Source organism: Penicillium waksmanii, assembly GCF_028829765.1.
Source record: "Penicillium waksmanii strain IBT 27052 chromosome Unknown utg000007l:1.0-4314555.0:1.0-4317578.0, whole genome shotgun sequence".
NCBI lineage: Eukaryota > Fungi > Ascomycota > Eurotiomycetes > Eurotiales > Aspergillaceae > Penicillium > Penicillium waksmanii.
In genome coordinates, this window is record NW_026643253.1 from 3,363,996 (window position 1) to 3,375,699 (window position 11,704).

At 49.4% G+C, this 11,704-nt stretch overlaps 6 protein-coding genes across 6 annotated transcripts; 3 read left to right on the forward strand and 3 right to left on the reverse strand.

Annotated features, from left to right (window-relative positions):
* Positions 1 to 273: 273 nt before the first annotated feature.
* N7481_008095 (Arginine permease CAN1) lies at positions 274 to 1,978 on the forward strand (the record flags this gene model as incomplete). The annotated part of the gene is made up of 2 exons (XM_057267314.1): positions 274 to 442; positions 504 to 1,978. 2 exons carry the CDS (start codon positions 274 to 276, stop codon positions 1,976 to 1,978), a joined length of 1,644 nt encoding a protein of 547 aa, XP_057121515.1.
* Positions 1,979 to 2,164: 186 nt separating this feature from the next.
* N7481_008096 (glutamate--tRNA ligase MSE1) lies at positions 2,165 to 4,137 on the reverse strand (the record flags this gene model as incomplete). Its single annotated transcript, XM_057267315.1, has 3 exons — positions 2,165 to 3,607; positions 3,758 to 3,881; positions 3,917 to 4,137. The coding sequence occupies 3 exons, from the start codon at positions 4,135 to 4,137 to the stop codon at positions 2,165 to 2,167; spliced, it is 1,788 nt and encodes a 595-aa protein (XP_057121516.1).
* A 493-nt stretch (positions 4,138 to 4,630) lies between these two features.
* Positions 4,631 to 5,983, forward strand: N7481_008097 (putative DnaJ domain protein (Mas5); the record flags this gene model as incomplete). The annotated part of the gene is made up of 3 exons (XM_057267316.1): positions 4,631 to 4,656; positions 4,730 to 5,371; positions 5,434 to 5,983. 3 exons carry the CDS (start codon positions 4,631 to 4,633, stop codon positions 5,981 to 5,983), a joined length of 1,218 nt encoding a protein of 405 aa, XP_057121517.1.
* Positions 5,984 to 6,263: 280 nt separating this feature from the next.
* On the forward strand, positions 6,264 to 6,659 carry N7481_008098 (uncharacterized protein; the record flags this gene model as incomplete). Its single annotated transcript, XM_057267317.1, has 1 exon — positions 6,264 to 6,659. The coding sequence occupies one exon, from the start codon at positions 6,264 to 6,266 to the stop codon at positions 6,657 to 6,659; it is 396 nt and encodes a 131-aa protein (XP_057121518.1).
* Positions 6,660 to 7,031: 372 nt separating this feature from the next.
* N7481_008099 (RTA1 domain-containing protein) lies at positions 7,032 to 8,127 on the reverse strand (the record flags this gene model as incomplete). Its single annotated transcript, XM_057267318.1, has 3 exons — positions 7,032 to 7,814; positions 7,882 to 7,889; positions 7,971 to 8,127. The coding sequence occupies 3 exons, from the start codon at positions 8,125 to 8,127 to the stop codon at positions 7,032 to 7,034; spliced, it is 948 nt and encodes a 315-aa protein (XP_057121519.1).
* A 1,340-nt stretch (positions 8,128 to 9,467) lies between these two features.
* N7481_008100 (uncharacterized protein) lies at positions 9,468 to 11,294 on the reverse strand (the record flags this gene model as incomplete). Its single annotated transcript, XM_057267319.1, has 4 exons — positions 9,468 to 9,712; positions 9,777 to 9,860; positions 9,916 to 10,101; positions 10,157 to 11,294. The coding sequence occupies 4 exons, from the start codon at positions 11,292 to 11,294 to the stop codon at positions 9,468 to 9,470; spliced, it is 1,653 nt and encodes a 550-aa protein (XP_057121520.1).
* Positions 11,295 to 11,704: the final 410 nt, after the last annotated feature.

Consider the following 11,704-nt stretch of genomic DNA (forward strand, 5'->3'; position numbering starts at 1 on the left):
GGGCTTGGATGGGCTTGGATCGGAGTGGCTTTCTGTAGAGAAGAGTTGACTGGGACGGCCTGCGGCCAAGCATTTAGCTTCGAATTCAAATTCTTGCCCTCGAGCCAATCCATTAGATTAATTTGGGGCTCTAAAGCCGAGGCCTATTCAGGTTTCCTCGGAGAAATAAAAAAAATCCGTTTACCCCCTCTTAATCCTGAATTTCCTCTTGTACTCCACCGTTGAAATACTCCTCCATTATTCTTGCCTCGATCGCCTTTCCCCACAAGAACCATGGCCGAAGTGGAGAAAGATGGCACGACCATGTCCAAGGGGAATCTTGCCTTTTTCTCGCCTACCAATGAACTTAGCTATGACGACCAAGTTGTGTCCGGAGAGCCCCGCGGCTCGCCGCAGCTGAAGCGCAAGTTGAAGAGCAGGCACTTGCATATGATTGCAATTGGTTAGTGGTTTGCTGAGCTGGCGAAGGAGTAAGAATACAATATTAACTGATGAAAATGCAGGTGGAACCATCGGAACCGGTCTTTTCATCGGAAGTGGAACTGCTTTGGCACATTCTGGGCCAGTCGGTGCGCTCATCGCATACATCTTCATCGCCACTATCGTTTTCTCCGTGATGACCTCCCTAGGCGAAATCGCCACTTACATACCGATTTCTGGAGCATTCACATCATATGCAACACGTTTAGTTGATCCAAGTCTCGGATTTGCCATGGGCTGGCTTTATTGGTTTTCATGGGCCATCACATTTGCTCTGGAGCTTGTCACAGTTGGTTTGATTATCGAATACTGGAACAGCTCGATTTCAATCTCTATCTTCATAGCCGTTTTCTGGGTGTTGATGACCTTGCTGAACTTGCTACCGGTTAACTTTTATGGCGAGATCGAGTTTTGGTTCTCGAGTATTAAGGTTTTTACAGTGATTGGATTTATGATCTTCGCCATTTGCATTGATGCTGGTGCTGGTGATCAAGGCTACCTTGGATTTCATAATTGGGTTCACCCCGGACCTTTCGCCGACTACCTCATAACACCTGGACCAACAGCTAAGTTTGTTGGCTTTTGGGCTGTCCTCATTCAAGCCGGATTCTCGTGTCAGGGAACGGAACTTGTCGGTATCGCAGCAGGCGAAACGGAAAACCCACGCCGGACGATTCCAAAGGCTATCAAAATCACGTTCATTCGTATCATTTTGTTTTTTGTTCTGACAGTTTTCTTTATTGGTCTTCTTGTGCCATATGATAATAAGGATCTTCTGTCAGGGGCATCTAACGCAGCAGCATCACCATTTGTCATCGCTGCGCAATTGGCAGGCGTCAAGGTCTTGCCCAGTATCATCAACGCTGTTCTTTTGACCGTCGTTTTATCTGCAGCCAATTCAAATGTCTACAGCGGCAGCAGAATTCTTGTTGGCCTGGCACAAGAAGGGTTTGCCTTCTCCTTTTTCACCAAGACTACCAAAGGCGGCGTACCATTCTACGGGGTCTTACTCACCTCAGCCATTGGCCTTCTGGGCTTTTTGAACGTTTCTAATTCAGGAACAACGGTATTCAATTGGCTGTTGAATATCTCGGCAGTTGCCGGGTTCATAGCCTGGGCCACCCTGAATATGTGCCACATAGGGTTCATGCGAGCTTTGAAGGCCCGCAAGATCAGCAGAGATGTGCTTCCTTACAAGGCACCTTTGCAACCATATCTTGCCTGGTATGGACTTTTTGTCAACATTTTGATCATATTCACACAGGGATTCACAGCCTGGATTCCGTCATTCAGCGTGGAAAACTTTTTCGTGGCATATATCAGCGTGATTTTGTTTGCAGTACTGTGGATTGGCCATAAGCTTATATTCCGTGACGCTTTTGTTTCTCCACTTCAAGCAGATCTTGATACTGGGCGCTTGGAGATTGAGAACCAGCATTGGGAGGTCACAATGCCGACCACTTGGTATGGAAAGCTTTGGAATATCCTAGCTGGATAATCCATGAATCACTCGGCGCGGCAGGCCACTCATCGCATTTTTCTTTGATTCTTCATGAAAGGTTGCATTTTTTTAGAAGGAAAAATAATAATATATACAAATACAAGCTATTCGAACATGCTGATTTCCTTCCGTGCTTGGAGGTAATACATATTGTACAATTCGCCGGCTGCTCCAGGTTGTCTTTTATTGTTTCCCAGGAGCCAGAGAGCCCATCCAAGTCTGGTCCGCGTCCTTCTCCTTGTTGGCAGAGGACTTGGGAACTCGTCGACCGGTCTCCGGAATTAAGGACTTGGTCATAACCTTCGCTTCCTGCAACCTGCGCATGCTCTCGTCTCGTCCCAAAATAGCCAGAGTCTCGGGAATACCAGGCCCTGGTGCCGAAGCCGAAAGAGCCCAGCGCAGGTAGTGGTACAGTTCTTTCTTGAATAGCTTATCCAGGGCAATTGGTGCATCTTGTAACTCAGAGGGCAGTGCCACAGACTCGGAGCCGTCATATGAAGTGATGTTCATGCGGTGCGTTTCCAAGGTCCAATGAGCAGATGGCACGAGAGCGAAGGCAGCAGCAGCAGTATGGAGTGCTTGCATTGGAATGGTGGGAGTTGGTGCCGGGTCAGATGACGTGATGGGAGTAGAAGCAGGAGTATAGGGAGATCGATCGAGTTCTGTGGTAAAGAAGGTGGAGTTGCGCTCCACAAACTCCGATGCTGTTGTGTAGGACTTGGCATCGGCATGCAGAAGAGGAGCGACATATTCGTTGAGTGCACGACCTTCCAAGATCCTAGCAAGGGAACCTTGAGTCTGGCTTTTCTCGACAACAGCGGAAACCCTGTTCACCATTTGATCGAAGTCATGTCCACCGTCGGCTGCAAATCGCTGGGCATGAGCCTTCTGAAGGAACCAGAGCTTCTCGAATGCGACGACAGTGTTCCCTCGAGTAATCTTCAGATTAAAGATGTTCTCCAACTCTTCAAGATTAAAGATATCGGACTTTTGTGAATGAGACCAGCCCAAGAGCGCCGCAAAGTTGACCAATGTAGCTGGGAAGATTCCTTGTTGGTCTTTAAACGAGGAGAGGTCGATGTCAGCATTTCGCTTGCTCAACTTCTGTCCGTTCTTATCAACAAGAAGAGGGACGTGACCAAATTGCGGAGGTGTCCACTTGAAAGCATTATAAAGCGCCATATGCATTGGCGTAGAGGGCATCCACTCCGTGCCCCGAATGACATGGGTAATTTTCATACAATGGTCATCCACCACATTAGCCAAATGGTATGTCGGGTGCCCATCCGATTTCAGCAAGATGGGGTCATCATAGACGCGGTCGATTAGGTCTAGTTTGCTGACGTTGAGCTTGTTCTGTCCGGTCTTGCCGTAGACGAGGTCGTTGAACATGGGGTATCCATCCACCTTCAACCGAACTACATGCGAATCTCCCTTGGAAGCGCGGTCCTCAGACTCTTCATGGGAGATATCGGCACACTTCCGATCGTATCCGGGTGCTAGTCCTGCTTGACTACGATGGCGGGCGTGGGAGTCGAGCCGCTCGGAGGAGCAGAAACATCGGTAGGCATGACCGTTGTTGATTAGATCGTTTGTGTGGGTTCGATAGAGAGCAGTCCGTTCGGACTAAGACAATACGTATCAGTAATGTTCGAGGTATGGCGTAGGATGGTCTCTCACTTGTCTATATGGTCCGTATTGACCACCAACAACAGGACCTATCATTGCCGGTTAGCTCGTGCTGATTGGGTCAAATCGCACTCGGCTTGAAGTTACCTTCGTCCCAATGAAGTCCTGCCCAATGTAGGTCGTCGTATAGTCTCTGCTCTGCGTCTGGGATTGTCCGTTTCTGTGTCTCTTAGCAAATCGTTCTTGCGTGATTCCGAATGCGAAGACCAACCTGGTCGGTATCCTCAATGCGGAGTAGGAACTGACCCCCCAGTCCGCTTGGCAAGAAGGTAGTTAAACAGTGCTGTCCGGAGAGAGCCCAGGTGAAGATATCCGGTCGGTGAGGGAGCGAAACGCGTGCGCGCAGGGGCGTCGGGGAGATTGTTCTTGGGTTTGCGGAGTTGCGCGCCCGCTGATGAGGACGAGGCTCTGCATTGAATGCAGGTCCAGGATCGCCGAGCCAAAAGGGCACTAGGAGTAGCCCTCATCGAGATCGAGTTGAATGTGAGGTGATCGGCGAAGGTTCAAGTTGGGGGGGGGGGGTTGTGGTTCGAGGGGGAATTTTTGCGGAGGCTCGGCAGCTCCGCGCGATTGGAAGCTTCCCGCAAAAATTCGATGAACTTAACTCCGTTCGGCTTCCTGCCTGATCTTTCCTCTTTCCTCTTTCCTCTCTTCTCTTATCACGTCAACACTGCTCCACCCTAGTTCAAGTGCCTTTGTGATTCTCATTTTGGTATCGTCCCAGTGACTAGGTGTTGCAATTCTGTATATCTGCAAACAGTAGGTTCTTGTCCTTGTCCTTTCCGATCGGCTTGTTGACTGTTACTAATTTGACCTGCAGTGGCTCAAGTTGAAATCGACCTCTACGGTATGCGAAAGGATCCCAGACGTTATCGCGCACGCGCAAATGATACAGCGGAGCTGATTAAATATTTTCCACCGATACAGAGGTCCTAGAGGTCCAAAGAGGGGCGAGCAAAGATGAAATTCGTTCGGCTTACCGCAAGGTGTGTCCGCCATTCGCGACTGCACTGGGAGATACAGCGCTGACAATGATCATATCTAGGCCGCCCTCTCTAGCCACCCCGATAAAGTTCCCGAAGATGAGCGCCCAACTGCCGAGATCAAATTCAAGGCCGTTCAAGAGGCATACGAAATCCTTTACGATGACCAGAAACGCCACATCTACGACACCCACGGCATGTCTGCTTTCAACGGCTCCGGTGACCCCGGTATGGGTGGTGGTATGCCCGGCGATGTCGACCTTGACGATCTTCTGGCGCAGATGTTCGGTGGTATGGGCGGCATGGGTGGAGGCATGCCTGGCATGGGAGGTATGCCCGGGATGGGAGGGATGCCTGGAGGTGGCCAGCCTCGCCGAAGCCGCAATGAGCAACAAGACTACGAAGTCAGCCTAGAGATGCTTTATAAGGGAAAGACTGTCAAATTCGCCAGCACCAAGAACGTTATCTGCAGTCTTTGCAAGGGCAAGGGTGGCAAGGAGAAGGCCAAGGCCAAGGAGTGCTCTACCTGCGGGGGCCAGGGAATTAGGGAAGTTATCATGCAACAGGGCGGCTTCCTCACCAAGTCGGCCCAGCCCTGTACCACATGTAACGGACAGGGTCGCTTCTTCAGCCCCAAGGATAAGTGTAAGAAGTGCAAGGGCAAGAAGACCACCGAGGAGAAGAAGATTCTTGAGATGTATATTCCTCCTGGTTCTCGGTATGTTTCCCCACTCATCCGGCTTAATATGCCAAATGAAGATTGACTGACCCCGTTTTTAGTGAGGGGGATAAGATTGTGTTGGAGGGTGAAGCGGACCAGGTACCTGACCAAGAGCCCGGTGACATTATCTTCCGCCTGGTGCAGGAGGAGCACGAAGTTTTTGACCGCGCTGGTTCCGACCTTCGGGCTAGCTTCGATGTGACAGTGGCTGAGGCTCTGACTGGGTTCTCTCGCGTGGTGATCAAGCACCTCGACGGTCGTGGTATCGAGCTCACACACCCGGCTGGCAAGGTGCTCTCACCCCTGCAGGTTCTCAAGATCCCCGGCGAGGGTATGCCCATCAAGCGCAGCGACTCCAAGGGTGATCTCTACTTGGTTGTCAACGTCACATTCCCCGAAGAGAACTGGAAGCCTACCCCTGAGATGCTCGAGAAGATCAAGCAGGTGCTTCCCGGACCCGAGGCTCCTATCACAGCCGAGACGGTGGACGAGGTTGAGTTCGATCCGAAGGGCAACATGGAGGAGTTTGGCGCCCAGGATGCGCAGGGCGGTTCGGCCTGGGCTGATGATGAAGAAGAAGAAGAGCCAGCGCAGTGCGCCGCTCAGTAAGCGCCAAAAAAAAGAGATATCCTGTCTTTCAGTCATAGAAGGCGTTTGGGGCTTGCACATTCTCTGTTTTGTTGGATTTCTTCTCGGGACACGAACATCTCCCATCCACGATCATGACCGTACAGTAGACTAGCTAGTCGCTAGAAATCATCTCCCATGTTGCATTAATTTGTATCATTGCTACGTGCATGTGCACTATAACAGTGGAGTGCTTGGGTGGGTACGAATCTCGTAGGTGTGGAGTGGCATCTGTCATGCCGGTACCGCCGAGGTGGTTAATATGCACCCACCAGCCCGTTTGCTGCGCCAGGGGATAATTGCCCTCCCCTGCATTGGTGATGGCCGCCAATCTGGCACATCGGGCTCACCATCGATTTTGAACGCAAGTCCTGAAGCGGCCGCGGGTGGCAACCTTGCAATTTTACGAGATGGAGATCGTTTAAGGGTCAATCTTGACAAGCGAAACGTTGACATTCTTATTGAACCGGCAGAGCTCAAGCTTCGCCGCGCTGCTTTGAAGGCTAATGGTGGGTATAACGGCCCAGAGAGTCATACTTCGTGGCAGGAGATCTTCCGTCGTGAAACTGATCAATTGAACGAGGGTATGGTTCTCCGGGATGCTGTCAAGTACCAGCGAGTGGCGCAGCGATGGGATGAGCCTAGACATAACCATTGAGCAGTTGTGCATATTTCAGAGATGGTCCTGCTACGAGAATACTTACATGATACTACGCGACGGAATTTGTACTAGATCAAGAACCGGTGTGTTAATAAAGTATGAGCTTACCTTCCAAGGTTTATTGTGTGACAATACGTCGACGATATCAGTACCTTGGGGATCTTTTATTTTCCTCCATTGCATTTTGACATTGTATTTACAGAAACAAATGTGAGATATTATCGTGTTTTATTAATCGAACAAGATTCTAAATATCGCAGAAACGTGGTATAATAAAAGGAAAGGCTTCATAAAAGGCTTAAAAATGCTTTATCTCTATCATCCTTCAACAGAGCTCAAACGCATAAACTAATTATCCAGGAAAGCAAATCAGGCATGGCTATATCCAGGGTTATTATGGTCATATGCAGGGTTATATGCGGTATTGTTGTATGCGGTGACCTGGGGAGGCGGGAGATGGGGGCCATTGGCATAGCCAGATTCGTAAGCGTTGGGGTGGTTGAGAGGGAAGCTGTCGTCGTTGACGTTGCCCGACCAGGTCGCCTGGTCTTCGGGAACGCGACCGTATTTTCCAGGGTTGTTTGCGCGTGCCTTGGTATCCGCAAAGTACCAGAAGAAGGTGATGACCATGTAAATTGCCATCAGACCGACATCCAAGCCATATTGCGGCCACTCGTTCTCTTGGAGGTAGCCGCCATTCCCACTCTTGTACTCAATAAGACGGTAGATGTTTCGGCCCGTGATGAGAACGCCGGTCATATAGATCGAATATATCATCAATTGCAGGCGCAGGGTTGGATCCACCGATTTAGCAATGTGATGCTTCGAGACTCGGATATGGAAGATCACAGCTGACACGAGGAAGACCAGGAAAAGGATCACCTGCAGTGCAAGACCAGCGAGGATGACGTTTTTCGCGACATCGACCTTATGCGCGGTGTCACTATCGTGAGAGTTGACTAGGTTGGCAAGGCTGACAGCTCCAAAAGCTTGGACCAGAAAACAGAGGATATCGCCAATAACAAAGATCTTGGTTTCCCAGTTGACACGGATCAGCGAGAGCTTAGGGTGTCCAGACGCGACAACCAGTCGTCCAAAGAACATGTAGACGGCGGCAGCGTAAAGAATTGGCGCCAGGAGAATCAGGACCATCTGGACAATGTATGGGGGGGAGTTTGTCCAAGTGATCATGTCCATAGGCTCGTGCTAGGAGACCCACAAACTCGACTGTTCAGATAAGAATTTTCATGTTAGTCAATTCCTTCAAGTTCCCAAATTTTTAGCAGAAGGCGTGAGAGGAGCACTTACAAAGTCCTCCAAGGAGGATAGCAATGCCAAACCATTGTCGCGTGGTGAAGATTTTCCAAGTGTGTATGACCGATGTGGAAAGGAAAAAGGCCGCGAAAACAATAGCCACAATCTTGTTGGGCGTGTAGTATTCGTAGAGATTGTCGCCCGATGCCATGGTGATAGTCGTGCACGTATTCGTGGAGGTCGTTAAAATCTTGTAGTGGATGCTTATGATGAGCAAGCTGCCCAAGACTTTATAAAGTTCCTTGGGCGAGGCTGTGCGTCAACGGCCCCCACGGAGGAGCTGATTCTCAAATCAGATTCGACCAGCTGATTGGCTCCCACTGCACCACTAAGTCGGTCTCAGCCTCGTTGAGCGGAGTCCAGCCGCAGTGTTTTATTCCGTTTCAAGAGATATGGAGCGACCTGGCTTCTCTTGGGGTGCATAGGGCTGTGTTTTGGGCAAGTAGGTTGACAGCCAAGTCAACAATGCAGCCGCCACGTCGTCACACCTGTGTGCACCGAAAGTAAGTCGGGGGCACACGAGCACGAGCTTGAAACAAGTTGACCAAACCGAAGCATCATTGCGATATCCAATTGCTCGTTGAATTTCCAAATAGACTCACTCCTGTAGTAATCCGTATAAACCTTGATGCTCTGCGAGGAACAACTAACCGTATTGTGAACAGGTTCCGAAGATCCAGTGGGTCACCAATTACCGAAGACGAGGCGGATTTTTATTTCTTCACGTCCCACGATCAGTTAGTGCTTATCCCCCTGAACAGTACTACTCCGTAGTGGATACTGAAATTGCGCGCAAACCCAGCCTTCTCCATCGAAGTCACGTGGTATTGTTGACGCCTGGCAGCCTAAAATTAGACGTCGCAAGATCCACCTTAAGTAGACTAGCGTAAAGTGATATCCAATAAGGATTCAGAGCAGACTATGCAGACTCGTCAATTGCGATTTGCATACCCAATTTGGAAGGAGGCTGTTTGAACCCCATTCTGTCATGCAGACACAGTCCTTTCATAAAAACAATGCTCCGCTTCCCGAGACAAGGCTGGAAATAGCCCCAGGAGAGAATGTTTAAGCTTATCCTAACAGCCAGGTAGAATACAAATCATATGAATAAGCGTGTACTCAAGGTACGAATGCTGTGTAGCTTGTTGTCGAAGAATGACTAATTAGATAAGAAAATAAGCCATGATATTTATTCGATCGAGTGCCAGTGAGTTCATGTGAGACCAGGACCACAGAGGTGTTCTGAAGTTTTTGATCCATTCGCCCAAATGAAGTACCAAATCGGACCGTGACGTCCACCAGGCAGTTTGGAGTAGAAAAGTGGATTCGATTGATATTTCTTAACCCCCATGGCTGATACAAATTATTGACTTTCCTAAAAAGAAAACCACCAGGGGCCACTAACTCTAATCTACTACAGAAATCACCAAAAAAGACGCCGAAGACACATGTGATTTTCAACAATCCCAGGCACCAATATCAACTTGTACTTCATCCAGCTGGGTTCGCGCAGGTAAACGGCGTCAGTGCTGAACTTGCAAAGCTTTCGCGCATTGAGGTGACAGATGCCCAGATACCCAGTCCAGCGGATGACAGCGCAGCAAGCGAGTAGATTACGTCAAATGTATTCCAAACGAACTTCTTCTTGTATCCTCGGATCCAGCGTTTGATACCATGATCCACGCGGTTGACTTCACCAGTCTGCGGATTGTACTCCTCCTCGGGTAACATTGCGTCTTTCTGGATATTGAAACCAACAAGCAGCATGGGGGGGGAAGGTATAAGAAAATTGCAAAATACAGGCGGCGCCGACGAAAGAGGTCAGGTTGCTGATTTGGGGAATTGCGGCAGCGATGATCCATGCAAGACACCAGTAGATCGGGACTATTAGTTAAGATGTTAGCGTTGACTTCAACTTTGAGATAATCGAGTAACTTACCGAGCGCAATCCATAGCCATTTCCCCCGACGGCTATCCAGTGGGGGAAAGTGGAAGACATCGCGAAGAACCGCAGAATAGAATACCTTGATTCCGATATTTCCATAAAGCAGAGCGGCGATAACGCCGGTGATAAAGGAAATTGCGTTTCCAAGAGTTTGGAACCGATAAGCACTATTCGGAATGCCTGAGAAGCAACGTTAGTACGGTGGAAGAGGGAATAAGAAGTTAAATAAACTTACCTTGATAAGCAGGGTTGAAGGTAAATTGTCCTTGTGCACTGTAGACAACCATGCCCATGATCAAATAGCAAGCATAGATGAAAATTTCGGCGCAGATAAATCCCTTCCAGAAATCATAAGGCCGTCTCATCTCAGCCATGAGTTCATTAAATAATGTCGCACCACCGTACGCGAAAACACCGTTCATCATGGCATTCACTTTATCATTGAGGGTGGAAGATTCAGGCCAGTTGGCAGTTGTTACCACAGGGCCCTTGGGGATGTTGTAGCTTTGTTCAACTGCCTCGTAGTTCGGAGGATATTGGTGAACGACGGCCATGGTCATTATAATGACAATAACATTCAGCCAAATGGCAATGTTTGCCAGCCAAGAAAGGCGCTGCAAGGTGCGAATTTGGCCTAGAATGAATCCGATGAGCATGAAAATCACCTCAGCAACAATGAAGCAAAGAAATCCATTGCCATTGACACCAGCTGCCATCTGCGCCAAACCTTGTCCGTTGCTAGTGATCAAAAGGGCCACGTTCAGGAAAAATTGAAAGCTTTGCAAAAAGTTGACTATGATACGAGCCCAGCTGCCAAACACTCGGAACGCCACATCGCCATAATTGCGCATGGGGAATCGAGTTGAATCCAGGCCGACGAACATGTGCCACAATTGCATGCCAGAGTAACACGCCATGGCACCGAATGCAGTGTATAGAGCAAAGCCAGGCCCATATCCCATCTTGCTGATTGCCCATGGCACATTGGTGGGGCCCAAGATATCAGTGGTAATCAAGTAGAAGATGGAGCCCCAAGTTGCGGTCCGGCCTGCTCTCTGTGCCTGTTCCCACTCAGTTTCGGTCACGCCCCAGCTATCTGAGGCATCGCTATTCACGGTTTGGTTCGAGGGTTCTGGGGCGCCGTTTTTCTCGTTGGTAGTGGTAGCAGCGGTATCGGATGGTGGTGACGCTTTGGACTTTTTGCCGATGATAACACTGCCCAGTGAAGCGAGGCCGACGTTATCGGTTCGCATATTCTTTTCAACCTCACGAGAGCGCTTTGCCCAATAATGGTAGCTCTCGAAGTTGATACTGGTATCCAGGTAGATCGAGCCATGTCCATGCAGTATCGGTGGAGGAATCTCGTGGGACATTGTCTCCGGGTGTTCCTCCTTAGTGCCAATGACATCTGCTTCGGCTCCTGAGACGAGAGTCGGCAACACCGCCAATATTGGCAGCAGAGATATTGCCGGCCATTTTCAAGAAGAGACAAAGAGAGAATAGGAGATATCCTCCAAGATCAAAGTGTAGATCCTATGATGCCGGATAGTTGCGAGTAAAGAGAAGTGGAAAGGATACTTCCAGTCCAACAGGTCAGCATCGCGGGTCTTTCTAAAATACGTCTGGACGCCGTTCTCATTTTGCGGGGAACAGACATCATTTCCGAGGCGTGGACAAGATGATAACGGTGGAGAATCCAAAAACTAGTCGCAAGCCCCTCTATCCGCTGATGGGTCAGTACAATCTCGGAGAGTGATTTATCAACAGCCTCCGGGTCCGCCAG